Source organism: Ananas comosus, linkage group 11 (genome assembly GCF_001540865.1).
Source record: "Ananas comosus cultivar F153 linkage group 11, ASM154086v1, whole genome shotgun sequence".
Lineage (NCBI taxonomy): Eukaryota > Viridiplantae > Streptophyta > Magnoliopsida > Poales > Bromeliaceae > Ananas > Ananas comosus.
The window spans coordinates 12,171,353-12,190,750 of NC_033631.1; the positions used below are offsets into that span (position 1 = coordinate 12,171,353).

Below are 19,398 nucleotides of genomic sequence, written 5' to 3' on the forward strand. Positions count from 1 at the left end.
GGATTTCCACAAATCACTACAAAGATTTTAAATATATATATATATAGATTAAAAAGAGAGAAAAAGGAGGAGATAAACTCTGTTAGTATAATCGTTTACGGAGCGCAGCAAAAGAAGAACTCGAACTGTATCAACAAATAATATATGAAAATATAAATGTAAAACTCAAAAAAATAAAGAAAAAAAAAAAGGGGGAACCTCACAAATCACAATCGCGTTTCTCAACGACGCATCCTCTCCCTCCCCCACGGGTCTACGACGATGGATGCTTAATTTGTATACTCCTACGTCACTACGCCCTATTTGGGCCTAATCATGGGCCTGGCCCCAAAAAGCGATTCGGCTCTTTCGGATCCTGTTATACCCGAAATTATTTCGGGCCGGATCCAAATTGTTTGGGCTCTACCGGGTACGTTCCACACTTCCACCAAATGAATACAGAAAGGAAAATAGCAAAATTATCGCATGCACCAGGTGCACCGTGCACCCCTCGCCAAAGAGCCCACAATGGAGGTCCCAAAACTCATAATTTACTTTGTTGAATGTATTATATAGGTTTCGTTTGAGATTGCGGAGAGATTACGTTATGTACAGTAAAAAAGTAAAATGGAAAAAATACTCTATTTATTTTCGTACATAATATTGCGTTTCACATATCGCGATGAGTCGATTATGATATTTTTTTGCTGTCCCACTGTAAAATGTACAAACATATTCTTATATGCATTTATCCTAACTCCACTTTATCTAATAGCGTTAAATGGACCTCAATATCAAATAAGCCTTAGTTGATATATAAAACATTTGCATACCAAAATTAAAAAATTATACAGGATTTTTTTTTTATTATTTTTTTGAGAAAGATGTAGCACGTTACCCGCTTCATTCATTGGGAATATGAACTAGACTGCAGGGGTGAGGCAGCTAAGACCTCGAGGGGGGGTTAAAAAAAAAAAAAAAAAAAAAACTTAAGAGGTCCGCCTTGCTAGGATAAGGAGGTCCCACTCCCTCATCAGCTGCTTAAACAAGTGAGTTACGTGCATCGGGTTCGGTTGAATATTTCTAAAAATGGTCTCATTTCTTATCTTCCAAACGGACCACCAGCATCCTACTAATTCGGAGAGGCAGCTTCTTGTCGTGTGTCCTCCTTTCCTAACCCTCCACGTTGCCCAGACTCGATTTACGTCACTTCCCAGGTCCCTCGCCTGTATGCCGTTCACTCCTATCACGATAATAAACTTAGTAAAAACACACCTCGTGAACAGATGATCCACGGATTCATCCTTCGCTCCACAAAGTGCACAAGTGGTATTTCCCGCCCACCCACGCTTCACCAGAAGATCGGTTGTAGGGAGCCTTTTCTTCAGAGCGAGCCAACAAAACACTTTAACTTTCAGGGGAATATAGAGTTTCCAGATCGTATCAAGGCCCAGATCCCTTGTTCCCCCATCTGTCAACGCTAGATAAATTGATTTCACCGAGAAGAGTCCGTTAGGTCTCCATTGCCAAGTTAATTGGTCCGGGCTTTGAAGAATAGTGAAGTGGGAAATCCTATCCTTGAGCTCTGTAATGTCGTCATCCATCCCTACAAGGATTTCGGGGTCAGTGCCGAAAATCCTATCCCAGTTCCAACCGTCGGCTGCTAAGGCATCGTCGACCTTCAAATTGTTTCGGTTAGATGCTTGGTAGATCGTCGGGAGCGCTCTGCCTAGTGTGGTTTCCCCACACCAGCAATCTAGCCAAAAATCGATAAAGTGCCCATTGCCTAGTTTGTAATTGGCGCCCCATTGGAATTTTTTTTTTATTATTTCTACGAATCGGACAATGTCATTTTCTATTCTATTTTGTCCACTTTCGAAGCTACAAGGTACGTACATAGGTGATGAATTTTCAAAACTTGTAACTTTTTCTAAATAGATAAGTCTTTAAATTTTCTAAATCATGCCAGTCAGATTATATTTGAATTTTAAAAAATTAAGTTTCAACTACCGAGCACGATGCATGAAGTACAATATATACCAAACGCAAACAAATAACTTTATACAAAGGAGTACAACATGATCTGGCTGATTATTGGCGCAAATCATGAATTCTAAAAATTCGAGCCGTCAGAAAAATATAATTAATTAACTTAAAATGTATAGACATAACGCTCATGAATCTCGATTATAATTCAGCTCAACCAGTCTCACACCACTTTGAACATAACTTAACACAGTTTTTCGCTACAAGGAAGGATGATGACTCTTTTAAGCCAACACCCTAAGCTACTACTAAGCTCATTAATTTCTGCACAAGGGATTGATCTCGCTGCTCACTAAAATAAATTTAATCTCGTGCATAAGCTTGTAAAAAATATAGTCTTATATAGATTTGGGTCTGACATATAAATCCTATTGAGGCGGGATAATATCTCCACTTAGAGGCTGTTTGGTTTCCGTAAAATGGCCCCGAAAAAAAAATTTTAGTGGAAAAGTGCGATTCTAAACGTTTGTTTGTCCGTAAAAAAAAAAATTTTCCCGAATACAAGGAAAACAGAGGTTTTCGTTTTCTGCTCACAAAGAGCGGAAAACGAAAACTGGGTTAGGAGGGGCGGGGTTCACAAGGGGCAAGGTCACGAGGCACACTCCACCTCGTGGACCGCGAGAGAGAGGTCCACCGGTTGCGGTGGACCTCTCTCTCCCATCTTTTTTTTTATATATATTAATAATAGATATCATATTTATTAGAGTCTGACTCTATGTATTATAGCACGAGCCACTTGGTGTACCTAAGTTTTCACTGCCGTTAGATTACCATTTGATCATTTTATCATGTTAAGATTTACTAGTCAAACCACTCATCAACTAAGGGCCAACATCATCCTAAAGCATATCTTATAATCATGGCCAAAAAACTTGGTAGGACCAACGACTTGGTGCTATTAATTAGCATGTAGCATAGTTTGTATATTACTAAATATATATATATATTATATTATATATAATATACTACTATATATATAATATTTATATATATATATATTTAAAATAAATTTATTTTATAATGATATTTATTATTATAATATTTTATATGTAGTAATTAATATATTATATAATTTAATTAATTGCATAATATATTTTAAATATATTTTATTTATAAATATAAACTATAATACTAATATATAGAATATGATAATAATTATATATTAATAATATAAAATATGAAAAATAAAAAATATATATAATAATTTTTATTTATAATTTTTTTCTTTTCAACCAAACAACCATCTCGAAAAATTACTTTTCTTTTCCTACGAACCAAACATAAACAACGTAAAATATTTTTTCCACCGAAAACTTTTTTTTCACAGAAAATTTTTTTTCCACAGTTTTACGTGGAACCAAACACACCCTTAGCTTTAGATTTTTTTCAAATTCCAAAAATATAAAGGATTGTTTTTTCTTTTATTTTCTATTCTATAGAATAGAATAAGGCTTCATTTGTGATTACAGAAAGATTGCATTACGTGCGATGAGAAAATACCCTTTTTTTTCGTACGTAATATTGCGTTACACATATCGCGATGAGTCGGTTACGATATATTTTCTGCGGTCCCATCGGAGAACGCAGAAGCATATCTCTATATATTTTTTTCTCAACTCCATTTTATCTAATAACGTTAGATAGATCTCAATACCAAACTAAGCCTAAGAGCTTTTTCTGAAACACAATTCCGAAAATAAAAGAGTGATTTAAAAAAGAATCAATAGTCTAAAATTTTAAATATTAAAAGAGAAGATTTTTTAAATTATTATGGCGAGGCGAATGCGACATTGGAGCTATCACTACGTCTCATTCGATATAAATATATTTTGTGGCCAAAGTCGGTGTAAATCAACTTTAGAGATTTTGGAATAAGACATGTTACAACGCGCAAGCAAAGCTTCTTTACGAGTGAATTGACATGTGTAAATTTTGCACCGCAGGTTTGAATTTAACGGCTACGAGGCTGACGTGGCTGGACAACGAATTGTGGACCGTATTTTTTTAGACCAAGGCTACGGCCTACGTGCCTACATAGCTTACGCTATTGCACGTGTCACAAATATGGGCTAACTGTTCATACATTTGCTCCACTTGTACACAATCATTAATTTGAGACATTATTATGACTCTTTGTTTTATTCTATTGAATTAAGAATTTATTTTGCGTCTAAATCGCAATTTAGTTTATGCGTCCTAACACACGTACGTCATGTGGACGGATTACCCGAGCAATTAATTAAAGAGCCTAATCTAAAAATGGTGAGCAATACGTTGTTATATACATTTGGTCTACGGATTTGAGTTCCTATAGAAGTTTTGAATCGTCTAAGAAAAGCTGTTTTTGAGTACCCATATAATTAACCTAGGCTCATAGCTCTATTCGGCTTTCTCTCAATATAGAAATGAGAATTTCATAAGTGTAATAAAACTCATGATTTGATCATCTAACTTAATTAGTACTCTCTTATGTTAGCGAGTCATGACATGTGGGGTTATTACCTGTAAATAAATAAAGATAATAACACATTTACAAGACCACGACAAATTAAAAAGCAAAAAAATTCTCTGCAACTATTTTTTTTTTTTTTTTTTGAGAAATAGATAGCTCGCTACCCGCTTCATTTATTAGGAAAATGAACTAGGCTTATATAATAGAGACAGCCAGGGCCTCCGAAGGAAGAGAAAACGACAAAAGTGAGAAAATGGACGAAAACAAAGACAAAGGAAAGAAAAACGGAAGCGAAGAAGCATATCCTGAAAAACCGAAGTAATCAATGTGGAGCGGTCCTAGTGTCCAACAAAAGCTTAATCCGATCCAGACACCGGGTAGGGTTGGGGGCACTGTTTCGAAAGATTATAGCATTCATTTCTATCCAAACTACCCACCAGATGGAGAGAGGGTTGAGAGAGAAAAAAGTCTCTCGAAAGATTATAGCATTCCTTTCCATCCAAATAAATAAAGATTATAGCATTCCTTTTCATACCATGATGACAATCATGACATGCCATGAATCCTAAAAGATATAAATCATCTGCGTTATACTATTATTTAACTATCCAAGAGTCTGCTTCGTATTATAGGTCTATTTAATACTAATAATCAAAGCAGAATTGGAATGAAAATATATATACAAAGATATGTCTCTTTATTTCTTAATGAAATTATAAAAATATTTCGTAACTAATTAAATATGGTGTACGAAGCATAATAATTATATATAAAATAATTTATTTTTTTATCGTACTTCTCACAATGCATAACGTAATTTTTTTTTTTTCGTTCTCAATCTCAAATTGAGCGTAATCATCTATAATCTATAAACTCTATTAATCCCCATTCCTATTTGCCACGTGTCCAGTTTATCTTAATCCATGCCATGTCAGCATGCCACTTCAGATCCCATTCGTTCCTACGCCCCCGCCTCTTCGATCGTTCCCCGATTCCCACCGCTTTGATCCTCCCTGCCTCTTCGAACCCTCCTCCAAACCGCCGCTTCGATCCCTCCTCTGCCTCTTCAATCCTTCCTCCGCCTCTTCGATCTCTCTCTACGCTTCATATCCCTCATTCTCTCGCGTCCCCGCCTCCTTCCCCTGTCGCCCCGCAGGGCACGGAGGTCCGGCAGATCCGCACCGAACTCTCTTAGATCTCTTTCCGATTTGAAAGGATCTTCTTCTCCTCCTCCCCCTCGCCATCACGCAATCGATCGGAGGAGCTCGCAGGCCCCTGCGCTCTCACCCCAACGCTCGCGCCCTGTTCGACGAAATGCCGAGGCGATTGCAGGGCGCTTCGCAGGCATCAGAGAGGTGGGGCTCGGTGCTGGGATTGTGGTAAACGTTATTCCTCCGCCTCTTCGATCTCTCTCTACGCTTCATATCCCTCATTCTCTCACGTCCCCCTGCAGATCCGCGCCGAACTCTCTCAGATCTCTTTCTGATCTGAAAGGATCTTCTTCTCCTCCTCCCCTCGCCATCACGCGATCGATCGGAGGAGCTCGCAGGCCCCTGTGCCCTCTCCCCAACGCTCGCGCCCTGTTCGACGAAATGCCGAGGTGATTGCAGGGCGCTTCGCAGGCATCGGAGAGGTGGGGCTCGGCGCTGGGATGGTGGTGAATGTTATTCCTTTACATATATATGTCTGATCATGTAAATAGAGGTATAAATTAGCAACTCTAGGTAAAACTCTTTCCTTTCCCCTTTCCTGCATCATGGTTTAGTTCATACCATTTGATGATATTATAAGCTAAAAATCAGAAGTAATTGACAGTAATCAATATTATGTATTGAATTCATTCTATAAGGTATCCGAACACTCCTGGGATTTGGACGAAGGAGCAAGTGGAAGCGTGGAAGCCCATTGTAGATACGGTTCATGAGAAGGGAGGTGTCTTCTTTTGCCAGATTTGGCATGTGGGGCGAGTTTCAAACTATGGTATTCTCTTTTTCAATTTCTCATTAGATGTTTAGTTTTAGTTTGTAGATAATGTCGTCCGTGGAGATAATAGGTATTCATTTAGTTTTACTTCAATAACCTGTTTTAGTGAGTATCTTTACTCTGAAAACTGTTAAAAGAATGCTAAAGATTGAATGTAGTTGCTGCTTATAAAACACTCATGCCAACTACAAATAGACTATATTGCAGGAAACTTCCTTATAAATATTGAAACTTTTATTTTGCCCTGTAAAGTAGAGAAATCTATATATCAACCACTGTAAAAGTTCTAGCGGGATAAATAGGTGTGCTGAGTTTGTAGGATGGATTGAGAAAATTGCTATTTATGGGGTCATTTCCTGCATTATGATGATGTGGTTATAAATTGCTTCGAATTCTTATATGCGGTGGAAGGAAAGTGCAAATCAAGAATGGTCCTGCAGAGGTTTTTCTCCTTTTAATGCGCTGATTCTCTGTTTCAGAATTTCAGCCTAATGGCCAACCTCCAATTTCGTGCACCGACAGGCCAGTGGCACCTCAAGTGCGAGCGAATGGCATCGACGTCGCTAAATTCGCCCCTCCAAGGCGATTATCAACAGAGGAGATCCCTTTAATTGTCAACGATTTCAGAGTTGCTGCTAGAAACGCTATCGAAGCTGGTAAATGTTCTTCTAACCCAGCTACCACTCTTTTGAGTCAGTGTGATATATATCCAAAATGAAGTTGTTATATCGGACGACTTGGTATCTTGGATTGGTAGTTCAGTGCATTTTTTCGTTTGTAAAAATACCTTCTAAAGGCGTTCTGCTGAGGGTTTTGGAATTTAAGTTCTTAGATCAAGAAAACATGACATGTTCTTGGGAACGGGCTTCAAACTGAAACGGGTATCATCGCTTATCATTGATGCAAGTTGGATTGTTTAGATAAAAATATGGTAACACTTTATCTTTTGTTTAATCTTATTGATTCTGCTCATTCTTTTGCTCTTTAAATTGATTCAGTTAAATGAAATAGTCGACGAAATCGGGGCTGATAATGTCGGAATGAGGCTCTCTCCTTATGCTAACTATATGGAATCCGGAGATTCAGATCCCGATGCTCTCGGCCTCTACATGGTGAATTCTCTGAACAAATTTGGAATTTTGTATTGCCACATGGTGGAGCCAAGAATGGTGAAAGTAGGCGAAAAGGTCGAAACTCCTCATANGGAATGAGGCTCTCTCCTTATGCTAACTATATGGAATCCGGAGATTCAGATCCCGATGCTCTCGTCCTCTACATGGTGAATTCTCTGAACAAATTTGGAATTTTGTATTGCCACATGGTGGAGCCAAGAATGGTGAAAGTAGGCGAAAAGGTCGAAACTCCTCATAATCTGCTACCTATGAGGAATGCTTTTAGGGGAACATTTATCGTCGCAGAGGGCTATAATAGAGAAGAAGGGAATAAGGCTATTTCAAGTGGGTATGCTGATTTGGTCGCATACGGGCGTGTGTTTTTGGCTAATCCCGACCAGCCTCGGAGGTTTGAACTAGATGCTCCTCTTAATAGATATATTAGAGATACTTTTTACATTCCTAATCCTGTTATCGGCTACACAGATTACCCATTTCTTCAATCAGATGCACAGAAAGAGTCTTAAGCCAACATGATATTTGAATACCAATTACTATTGTCCAAAGTATTTCATAACTGAACAACTATTGAATACTATATATGATCATTAGACTTCAATTCTACAATAGTATGTATTATTAATTACTGATCATAAGCTCATATATAGATCTATATATCATGCTCCTTATGCTAAATAAGTCGCACCTTCTCTACCGCAGAAGGCTCTTTGAAGGGGTATTCTGTATTTTCTGCAGCTAACACTCCATTTGGCGCCAAATCTAAATAGAATTCAATGGAATTCAGTTGAGAAGAATTCAATTGAATTCATTTAGAAATGAAACTTTTTGTTTTGATTAAAATGGATAAGAAATCATTTCAACGTAATCATTTTTCCTATTCCATCCTCAGTTATGTAGTAAGAAAGATGCTGCAACTAATTTAAGAAGGGGCATTCTGGAGGGATATCTATAAAGTAAGTTTAACAGCAAACAAATTCTCATCAAATTTGATCATTTGCATTATGAGAAATCCCGCCAAATCCTTCCAAATGAATTGAATTCCTATTGACTGACCAAATTAGAATTCCAACTCTTTAGAATTCTAGGATTTGGGACAGCCCAACTGGGTGTAAAGAAAAAAAAAAGAAAAGGTAAAATAGAACTTACTACAGTTTTCTTTCTGCTACTATACAAACTTATTCGACTTAAAATCTGGAAGCCCTCAAATTGATCTCCGTCATCAATGATAAGCTAATTATGCTTCGTATCTGTTGACCTCTTTTCTTTTTCTTTATTTTTCTTTTTTTTTTTCTGCAGAATTTTTTGGTACAAATTTGCTAATGATAAGCTAATGTCTCTTATTTGTTTTTTCTTTCTATCTATACACAATCATACCATACTTATATGCTGTTTCATATCCCTGCTTTGTTACCATGCATGCGAATTAGTATCGGTATGTCATTATTTGAGGTAAAAACTCTAGATGGTAAAAATTAGATAGCATTATTTTGTTATAACCATCCGCAGGCAACTCAACTCGAGATATTTGTTTTCTCAATTCTTCCTCTGATTGTTCGACTGTTCTTTTTGAAAGAAGTTGGATAGTGTGTGAAACGGTGAGGCTGCAATTGTTCACCGCCGAAGATCGTCGAATAACTTGCTTATCTCAGATCATTATGAAAAAGTGTTTTATAATGGATTGGTGAACCTGGTGTTTATTTTTTTAAGTTTTTTTTTTTATTTTCTCAAAATTTTACTGTGACATTCCATGTTCTTCGTAGTGTTGGTTAAGTGCATTATACAAGTTGCAGTTCTCATGGTTTAAGATCCTTATTGATTGATGTCAACCCGAGAAATTTTTTTTTTTTTTCTTTTGAGAGTAAGTATTACTTTTTTAGAAATAAGTTTAGTTGGAAATGTGAAGCAATTAGATTTCGAACTTACCTAAGAATAATCATAATCATCCAAAAGCAATAGTAGGAAAAGATTTAAAGATTTTGCAGCAACTGTGGAAGGAGAGATGATTTGCACCGGTATGCATAGTGTGTGTGCAGCGCAAGTTATTTATATATGTCTCTTCAAAAAATTGTTAAATATTCAGATTTTTCTATTATTTTTGTTATTCTGCTTTTGCTATCAGTTATATTTATTCTTCTTTTTCCGTAAGTATTTTATTATAAATTTGAATTTACATTTGCTGGTGATTTTTCTGCTATTTTTTAGATTTTCTGCCTAATAATTTAAACGAGACAATTTATCTTTCTAAGAGTCTATTTTATATTATGAAATAATAGTGAATGAGTATATTACTATCTAAACATTTCTTTTCACAGTTTTCACTCAATATTTTTAGTTTGCTTTATATTTTGCCGGCCGCATCGTGCGGGTTACTACACTAGTATTGAATTAAAGTTGTTTACAGCATAATCAACATGTTTATAATTAATCAAACTTTACATCAACTGTACATATTTATTGAATCATTTGATACAACAAATTCGTTTTGGATAAAGAATAAAGGAAACGAATGAATTATCTGCTCAATTTATTGCCTAAAGTAGCTAGGGGAAAAAAAAAGAACAAGTAATACACAAGCTATACGTGCATGCATGAATCTCACGTCCAAGTAGTGATATTAACAATGCTAATGAACGAAGTAGGTGACGAGGAGCGCAACGTGCATGAGAACATAAGCAATCCCTTGATCGATCGCGTTGCTGTCGATCCGATGTTTTGGTACCACCACTGCCGCCGCCGCCGCCGCAGCCTCCGCGTGGCCGTGCGCGAGCTGCGTGAACCCCGACATGAACGCAACCGCGATGATGAACAGCGCGTACGCCCTCATCGAACTCATATTCCAATATATCTCAAGAATTACTAAAGCTTATATATAGTTTTGAAGCTCAGCGCGAGGATTAATGGAGAGGGAGGAGTAGTAGTTGTTATTGTGGTGGTGGTGGAGAGGGGTTGGTACGTCGTAGAGGGTGTATTTATAGTAATATATTTTGTTTTGTTTTTCTTATTTATTTTTATGGATTTTTTTTGAAAAAAAATAAATTAAGGAATGTGTTTGGGATTGGAGTGAGGGATACGAAGTAGGGATCTGCCGGCCGTTGACTGGAGGAATTAACGCGGACGGCAGGAAGCGCGGGAGAAAGTAGGGGCGGGCAGTCCTAGGAACGCAAGAGGGACGAAGTGGGAAATTAAAATTTGGGAGCGGACCATAATTTAAAGTGGGTGAATTTTAAATATTACTTATGTGGTTTCGTATTTTTTTTATTTTACTATTCCGTGATTTAAAAGTGTGTCAATTTAGTATTCTGTGATTTTAACGTTTTTTTTTGTCGTTCCCTCTTCGTTAACTTTTCGCTAAATCATATACAAGAAACTTCAGATACTCTACCTATAGTTTATCAAATATTCACTTCAGTACCTTTTAGTTTTAACTTTATTACTGATTTAATGAAAAAAAATTAGTAGAGAGGATAACAAAAAAATAAAAAAATAAAATCATAGAATATGAAAGTGATAGATTTCAAACCACAGGGTACTAAAGTAAGAAAGTGCAAAATCAGAGTGGTATTTAAAGTTTTTTAATTTAAAATTTGATAGGCAAAAATTCGATCTCAGATAATAAGAAAAAGAGTTCGTTGGATTCGCTGGGCGTCGACAATGTGCTCAAAGAGAGGAGTAGAGCTAGAGGCGGTGAAGGGGATGGGCCGAAGCCTGAAGGGTCCAAACGAAAAATTTGGCGCACAAGATTCTAAAAGAAAATTTTCAAGTTGGCCCCTTAAAACTAAAATTTATGGTGTATGAATATACAGATGAATAAGGTGCATGCAATAATTTGTATTTTGAGACAGTATCAAGATGAAATAATTATATTGAAGGTATAGGGACTAAATCAAAATTTTGTTGAAGCTTCAGGGTCGGAAACATTGAAATTAAAAGTTTGATGATCAAAATGAAATATGATTTGAAGTTTAGGGACTACTAACTGACTGTCCCTATAGCAAGTGGCAAAAAGCTTGGTGGTTGGTAGCTGAGGTCTAAAGTTCGAATTCTAGTTGATTCATATTTCTAGCTAAATTTATTTTAAATGAAATAAACGTAACAAAGCCAATTAGGGGAAAAAGAAACAGAAAAAATAATAAAAAATTAACTACATATTGTATCTTTTTTTGTTCATTTCATGTGCTAGTGTGAAAAACCTATAACTCCAAAGTTATTCGTTTTCGATCACAAATTAACAACAGTAAAACATAATTTTTATCCGAACTTTAATTAATTTTTTTTAACTTGACAATGAACTACATGCAAACAAATAGGATAAAACTAAGGAAAGTTTTTATATACTGCTAATACAATTGAGAAAAACTCAATTATCTATTAAACTATATGAATTCTCAATGTTTGTTGCCACATGGCAAGTTTTTCTTCACTCTCACTAACATGTGACTCTTCTTCTTTCCATTACTAAATTTTCAATATGCATTTTAACGGTCCCATTAACCAAACTTTTAATTAGTGTATTTAAATGATTCCACTACCTTCCCTCCACTATACTTTCAATTAATATAAATGGTTTCACTAACAAACTTTCAATTAGTATATTTAAATTGTCCTACTACTATCTACGATCCTAATCTCTCTATCTCCAATTATTCATCATGTTCACTAAATTTTCAATATGCATTTTAAGTGTCCCATTAATCAAACTTTCAATTAGTGCATTTTAATGGTCCAACTACCTTCCCTTCACTATACTTTTAATTAATGTAAATGATTTCACTACCAAACTTTCAATTAGTATATTTAAATGGTCATACTACTATCTACGATCCTAATCTCTCTATCTCCAATTTTTCATCATAGCCCATTTTCCTCCTACCGAACTTTTAATTTTTTATCACCGATTTGTTCATTAATTTTCTATCTCTCATCTTTAGCTATACACTATCGCCTCCTTCCCTCGCTCCCTCTCTCTCTCTCACTAATGTGCGCCCAATTCCTTCTTCCGCCGCGGTAGGAGAGATCGTCGTCACCGTCACTATCACCTTCGCCAGAGAATGCATCGTCAGGTTCATATCTGCCGCCTACAGTGAGATACTTTCGGTAGATGTATCAAATAAGATACACAAAAGAATATTTAATATTTTATTGTTATTAATTATTATTAAGGTTTCTACCCGCTGCGAAGCGCGGGTGTTTTTCCTAGTTAATCTATAAAATGGATAAAAAATGAGTTTCAGATGAGTGCCCAGGGGAGTTTGGTGCACGGCGTAAGACGGTGCACATGGTGCAGGCATCAATTTCCGACTCTAGCACCGGATCAAACCCGTTTTCGGATCGAGTCGGATCAAAACCATGTTAAGAGACCACCTAGACCCGGTCCAATCGGGCCGACTTGCTTGCTACTACTTTAAGCCTATTTTCCAAAAATGCCCCTCATTCGCGTACCCTCGCCGCTGGTACGCAGCGTAATTCCCGCCACAATCGGGGTGGCATTGTAATAACCTGCGACCGACCGCGCCACAGCCCAATTCAAGGACCTCATTCCTCCGACCGCCACGTGTCGGTCGAACCCGTTAATATCGGGTAAACGTGAGGCGCTGTCGCCATCTAAGAACTCTCGCGAACCCCGACAAGTTTCGCACCTTTTAAAACCCCCTCGCCCTCTTCTCCTCCTCCGTGTCATCGTTCTCATCAGCGTCATCATCATCATCATCATCATCTTTTTTTTAGCACCATCGATCGATTTCGATCGAAAGAGGGCGATCGCGATAATATCTCCGCTTACCTTTTTCGGAGCACCGATCGTCGTAGCTCTCCGATCTGTATAGAAGTTCGTTCGGTTCGCAGTTTGTTTTAATCCGAATTATATTCTTGCGGTTTAATCGATCTTAATTGGATCGTCATTTTTGTTTTGATCTCACTAGTTTAGGTAATTAATCGCGTTATATGGTCCGCGATTTGCTCTCTCTCTCTCTCTCTCTCTATATATATATATATATATAAGGTTGTTTAATCACTCGATCTTACGATATGATCCACTGGATTATATTTAGATTTTCGGGAAAAGGTTGCTTAAAATCGTTGATTAGGAATTAGAAGTTTTCTTACTACTTAACTTTTCTGTTTATTATTATTATTATTATTCTTACGTTGTTGTGTTGGATGCGCGCTTATTACTGTAGAATCCGTAAATTTATATGCTAATTTTCTTTTGTTTGTTCATCCTTTTTCATTAGTCTTCAAATTTCGACTTGTAATCATATTTGATCGGTTGATGCTTCTTTATTGCTGTAAATGCTGCTGCTGTTTTGCAAATTTTATGTGTTGAATTCCTAATTGTCCTGTCTTGCTTCTGACGCTATGTTTTCAGCGTCTTAAGTTTGAAATGTTCATTTGTTTATGCTTTTCGTCTATGATGATGCTATGTCTTGTCTTGCTTTTGACTTGTCGAATTCATAATTGTTGAGTTATGACTACGGAACGCGTTCTGTTGCACGATCTGTTAGCGAATGAGTGATCTATGTATAATTTGTTTGGAAGTGCAAATTATATTGAAGTGATCTCAACGATGTTCTTATTAGCTATTCTGTGTAGCCAACAGTGACAGCTAAAAGAACTGTGGCGTTTTATCGTCTTTAGGATTTTGTGCTGCACTAATAATAATGCTCAAGTGCTGTGGTTTAGACATTTTAGGCATCCGAATCGTCCGTAAGGAATTTGAGTGCGATTCTGTGCGAGCTAGAAGTCCTGCTTGTTGTTTTATTTATGCTGCCTCATCAGGAAGACACAGAGACGGTTGTATTGCTTTATGTTCTTCCTGCGGCTATAGGATAGGATTACTTTCTTAAAACTTTTCAGCAGCAATCTAAGTTATTGCTTATTGAGACTTGATTTACTTTTACATTGATATTTTATCTTTACGTTGCCAACTGAGACTTGGTTCACTTTTTCTCGGTTGTTGGAAATTGATTATTAGAATGCGATGTATTATTTGATAGTCTGTTTTGACAAGCGGAATGAGCTTACCGATGTTGAGTTGAGATTTTCTCAACTGTAAAATTACATAAAACTGAAACAGTTCGCAATTGACCCAATTATGTTGATTTCGGCTCTAGAATACACAGATAATGTCCACTATTCTCAGTTGCAGCTGTTGAGCATCTTTCTGGTTGCAATAGTTCACTCTTTCTTTCGTCATTCCATCCTCATTCTGTGAAAACCTCTAGATTTGGAAAATCACTTGTGTACGGAATCCTTTTGATTTGTAATTATCTCCAAAGTGGTTTGTAAGTTCCAGCTTTGTGGAAAATATTGCTTGAAATCCAATAATGTTATAATTATATGCATTTTGGTGTATTGTTCATCTTTTCTGGTGGGCAGCAAGACCAGAAAACCACGTGCAGGATTACTTTGCAACTTGGTACCTGGTTGGGATCAGGATATTAATGGCTATCCATTTTATAAGTAGGAAAAAGGTAGTTTAATCTCCCAAATTGCCTAGCTGCAATACATTAGGTAAACAGGTGATAGGCAGGAAAACAAGGAGGGACCCATACGCATCTGAAGGATACCCTTATTGGAGAAGTGAAAGATGGTAGATTTTTTTAATAAAATGTATAAGAAAAGTTCTATGGAGGGGGTTGAAGATGAAGCTGTGAACGACTGGCTAAGGTAGGCCTGTTTATACTTGATATTAAAGGGATTGATCAGCTATACCTTCTAAATCTTCAAACCCTCTCGTCAACCCATATCACTTTCCCATTTTTGCGTTTGATTCTTGTTGCGTGTTGCTCTTGCCAGAACCTTGGACGGATCTGTTGCTGGTGCACCACTTTGTTCAATTTGCTTTCGGACTTCTTCAAGGGAGAAAGCGATCAGTTAATTAGTCATTACTTACAAAGCTCGTGATTCAGAAGTCTTTTCAGTGCAGCTTAATATTAATTCTGTAGCTGTGCTTGTTCTGATGAATCAATCTATGGGAGTTGTGCTGATTGGAGCTGTTCAACGTTGCTTGGCTTTTGTGCTTGATATAATTTGGTCTTCAGCAGTAATGGACAATCCGAGATTGGGTGTCTCCCTGCATTCTGTATTCAGAGCCATTCTGCTAAATGTCTTCATATTTGCAGGTGCATTTGTTGTATTTGCGCTGCCAAAGTAACTTTTGTAGCAAGACATCAGTCATTAAATGGAGGCTGTGGTCAGTCAATCTGAGCGACCTGTTGACCACCACGGGTCAATAGGGAACGAGAATAAAACTCAGGCCCCATGCTCAATATTGGCCAAGCAGAATGATACAACGGCAGAAGTTGCAAATGGTTTGAACTCTTTTGGCAGGGAACGACTAGATGAAGGACTAATGCAGTATGGGTAAATATTCAAGTCTTTTTCTTTCCAATACACTGTTTACATACTTTTTATTCTCAAATTGTTTATAAGATTCAAATTGTATTGCTTTTGATGGCCTTCTTCATTTAGAGGGGCAAAGTATAAGGTCAACAATCAATTGAATAGGTTAAATAAGTATATCCATGGTTTAGGACTGCAACAAAAAATGGGTTTGACCATTACATTGGGCTTTGGAAAAGTTTGTGCAATATTTTTATGCTTCTGACTTTTAACTCCTGGTGACAGATGTTCACATTACCGACGAAGATGCCGGATCCGAGCTCCCTGTTGTAATGAGATATTTGATTGTCGACACTGCCACAATGAAGCAAAAGTAAGATCACCTGATAAATCAGTTTAGCTTTGTCTGATTCTTATGTAGTGTGTTAGTTTGGGAGTGTCATGCAACAAGGTTCACCTGTATTGGCCATTTGAACTTGTCGTGTCCAGTGAGCATGTGAATTGAACAGTTGGTAGTAGATTTGAGTTACAGTTTGTCACACAGTTTCTGCAGAATTCCTTGACGTCAGTACAGCATTTTATCTTTGGTGGGCCTGTGATTTCCTTTTTATTTGTCTGCGTCAAAGACATTGGTGTGATTTCATAGTTTTAGGAACAAAAGTTTATCCTTTATTACTGGCTTCAGTTTTTCTTTTTCCCCTGGCACAAGTTTGTGAAGAAATTGGAGAGTTTTATAAACTGATAAATTTTACTTGACAGAACTCAATTAATGTGGATAGGAGGAAGAGACATGACATGCCTCGTCAACAACTGCAGCAGGTTCTTTTCTATTCTATCATATTTAATTATCTTCCTTTCAGCTTCAGAAAATGTTACTTGGGCAGATTCATAGAGTATTCCAGCTTGACTTACTAATTTCTTTGTCAGGTTATATGTTCATTGTGTGGTACTGAACAAGAGGTAAGTGTTTATTCTGTGCTGGCTTCTTTTATTAATGTTGTTTGGCATGTGGTATGATGAAGCTCCGGTGCTAGAATAAGATGCATCCTAAGACAAACAAGGATGCGGGGTTAAAGTTTAACAAAAAGAGTCTTTTATTTCACATACATGAGAAAGAATGGTGCTATATGAACCTTTCATTTATTCATTGAAAACAATCTCGTGAGTTCCATTGTCTAGGTCTTTTGGTGTCTACACAGTTCAGCTACATAAGCAGCCCGGTATTATGATACAGGATGCAGCTTATTCTGTGTTCATTAGCTTTATGTGTGTGTGTGTGTGTGTGTGTGTGTGTGTGTGTGTGGTGATTGAAATTTTCCAGTTTATTGATCATAGAAAGCCCGATTTGTCATTATTAACAGGTACGACAAGTATGCATCAACTGCGGTGTATGCATGGGGAAGTACTTCTGTGCAACATGCAAGTTGTTCGATGATGATGTCAGTAAGAAGACTAGATATTTGGAGCTCTTCCTCTTCTTCTTCTTCTTTATGCCAGTATGACTAGGGAAGAAATCTCACTTATCTTTACTGAGCCTTTTTTCCCCCTTTGAACTTCTAGGTATCAAAGCAACAGTACCATTGCAACGGCTGTGGAATCTGCAGGTTTGGTGCTACATATTGATGTTCCTGCTATAGTTTTGCATTGATAAATTTGAATGTTCTATTTACATCTACTTCTTTTCTCTTGCAGGATTGGTGGTCGGGAGAACTTTTTCCATTGCTATAGATGCGGTAATGCTCCTAACTTAGATGACTATATTCTTGAGAAATCCATTTAATTATTCAATTAATTAGCATATGGATAAACCATTGATGAAATTTCTTTGTAGTTCATATGAGGACGAGCGAGGGGAGCGAATAATATGTATATCTTGTTTGTTTGTTATCAGGGAAAGAAGTTTTATCCTGTTGTATGCTAGTGTGCATTTATGAATTGTTTTATGCTGTTGTATGCTAATCTGCAGTTATGAATTGTGAACGTTGTCACGCATAATATAAACAGTTGTCACTGCTTTTACAAGAGTTTGCTAATTTAGTCTCATTCTTTGAATGTCATATTTTTTGAGGTCTTCCATCTTTATTTGCCATTGCATAATAGTTGCATTTTTTTTTTCTTTCACCTTGCTCAATGAACTAATTTTTTTGGTATAAATTGAAGGCTGCTGCTACTCAACTATACTGAAAAACAGCCACGCATGTGTTGAAGGAGCAATGCATCATGATTGCCCTGTATGTTTTGAGGTGAGACTCTTTTCCTCCTTTTCCTACTCACTATTCTTTGTTTTTTCCTGAGAACTCAGATCGACTTCTCTCTCTGTTTTCCAAATTAATAAAATATCCTTGATTTGCAGTATCTTTTCGAATCCCGATACGATGTGTCAGTTTTGCCGTGTGGTCACACCATTCACGTGCATTGCTTGAAGGAAATGCGAGAACACTTGCAGTAAGTTTATACAGTGCTTTGATCGTTGTCTCTTGTTTCATTTGCTTTGCCCAATGTTCATATAGCTTAATTTGATAACAAATTGTTTCCAGGTATGCGTGTCCTCTTTGTTCCAAATCTGTGTGTGACATGTCGAAAGTATGGGAAAAGTTGGACATGGAGATAGCAGCCACACCAATGCCTGAATCTTTTCAAAATAAAATGGTAGATTTCCCTTGGCCACGTTCTAACTGCAAAATGCAGTCAATTTTGAAGAAATTATATTCCGTTCTAGTGAGCTATTCTGATATTGAGCTATTCTGATATTACCTACCTGTTAGCGTAACTATGGTCGAACCAAAGCTTACTTGACTCCACTATGTTAACTTGGTTTAGGAGCGCATTTCACTGGTCATCTGTTTAAAACTCTTAATTAGATGCAAACAAAAACACCGGCTTTGAAAGTTGTTTTCTGAGATTCCCTAATTTTCCTCTTCTTTTGGCAGTTCTTTTAACATGAGATAAATTAAACTTTTATCAGAACAGTCCAATCCATGACAAACACATGAAAACTATGACGAACCCTCCAATGTTATCATTGCATTGAGATTGATGATTACAGGGCGCATTTTCTGAGATTAAGAAGCATATTATAAAACTGATATCTACTCGGCATTGCAGGTACGCATACTGTGCAATGACTGTGGTGCAACGTCGCAGGTCCAGTTCCATGTGGTCGCCCAGAAATGCCAGAAGTGCAAATCGTACAATACCCGTCAGACCTAGCGCGTAGGGGAATCAGTATTTAGCCAAATCAAAATGTGGCTGTTGTTGTTGTTCTGTCGTAGCCTTGTTGGCTATTTGGGCAAATGAAAATGTGGTTGTACTGTTGCGTTCTTTTTGTAGTGTTGTTGGCTATCTGCTATCGATTTATTTGTGCAAGGTTGTCATCTTCCGTAGCTAACCATTGAAATCAGGCTTGTCATCTTGGCTGCTAAAAGTTTTATGGCTGTGGCCTGTGGGTCTATACGGAACGCGACA

The 19,398-nt window shown here is 37.1% G+C and overlaps 2 protein-coding genes across 4 annotated transcripts; both read left to right on the forward strand.

Moving 5' to 3' along the window:
- LOC109717196 (putative 12-oxophytodienoate reductase 11) lies at positions 5,406 to 9,405 on the forward strand. Its single transcript, XM_020242867.1, has 7 exons — positions 5,406 to 5,642; positions 5,693 to 5,842; positions 6,088 to 6,134; positions 6,327 to 6,457; positions 6,940 to 7,175; positions 7,402 to 7,647; positions 7,680 to 9,405. Exons 1-7 carry the CDS (start codon positions 5,406 to 5,408, stop codon positions 8,097 to 8,099), a joined length of 1,467 nt encoding a protein of 488 aa, XP_020098456.1. The 3' UTR covers positions 8,100 to 9,405.
- Positions 13,255 to 19,330, forward strand: LOC109717834 (E3 ubiquitin-protein ligase MIEL1). 3 transcript variants are annotated; one of them, XM_020243764.1, is made up of 13 exons: positions 13,255 to 15,258; positions 15,388 to 15,634; positions 15,714 to 15,954; positions 16,219 to 16,306; positions 16,693 to 16,752; positions 16,861 to 16,893; positions 17,295 to 17,372; positions 17,494 to 17,537; positions 17,626 to 17,666; positions 18,094 to 18,176; positions 18,287 to 18,378; positions 18,471 to 18,582; positions 19,039 to 19,330. In XM_020243764.1, exons 3-13 carry the CDS (start codon positions 15,773 to 15,775, stop codon positions 19,141 to 19,143), a joined length of 918 nt encoding a protein of 305 aa, XP_020099353.1. In that variant the 5' UTR covers positions 13,255 to 15,258; positions 15,388 to 15,634; positions 15,714 to 15,772; the 3' UTR covers positions 19,144 to 19,330. The 3 variants fall into 3 exon arrangements, with proteins under 3 accessions (XP_020099353.1, XP_020099352.1, XP_020099354.1); XM_020243765.1 differs by having other exon boundaries at positions 15,053 to 15,258; positions 17,295 to 17,376; XM_020243763.1 differs by having other exon boundaries at positions 15,388 to 15,954.

Bases quoted from the DNA above. Each gene is read 5' to 3' on its own strand.
- LOC109717196 (XM_020242867.1), top strand. From the start codon at position 5,406: ATGTCAGCATGCCACTTCAGATCCCATTCGTTCCTACGCCCCCGCCTC. The intron at 6,458-6,939 runs GTATTCTCTTTT...TCTCTGTTTCAG, and splicing joins GGGGCGAGTTTCAAACTATG to AATTTCAGCCTAATGGCCAA. The intron at 7,648-7,679 runs GTCGAAACTCCT...ATGAGGCTCTCT, and splicing joins TGGTGAAAGTAGGCGAAAAG to CCTTATGCTAACTATATGGA.
- LOC109717834 (XM_020243763.1), top strand. From the start codon at position 15,773: ATGGAGGCTGTGGTCAGTCAATCTGAGCGACCTGTTGACCACCACGGG. The intron at 15,955-16,218 runs GTAAATATTCAA...TCCTGGTGACAG, and splicing joins GAAGGACTAATGCAGTATGG to ATGTTCACATTACCGACGAA. The intron at 16,307-16,692 runs GTAAGATCACCT...TTTACTTGACAG, and splicing joins ACTGCCACAATGAAGCAAAA to AACTCAATTAATGTGGATAG.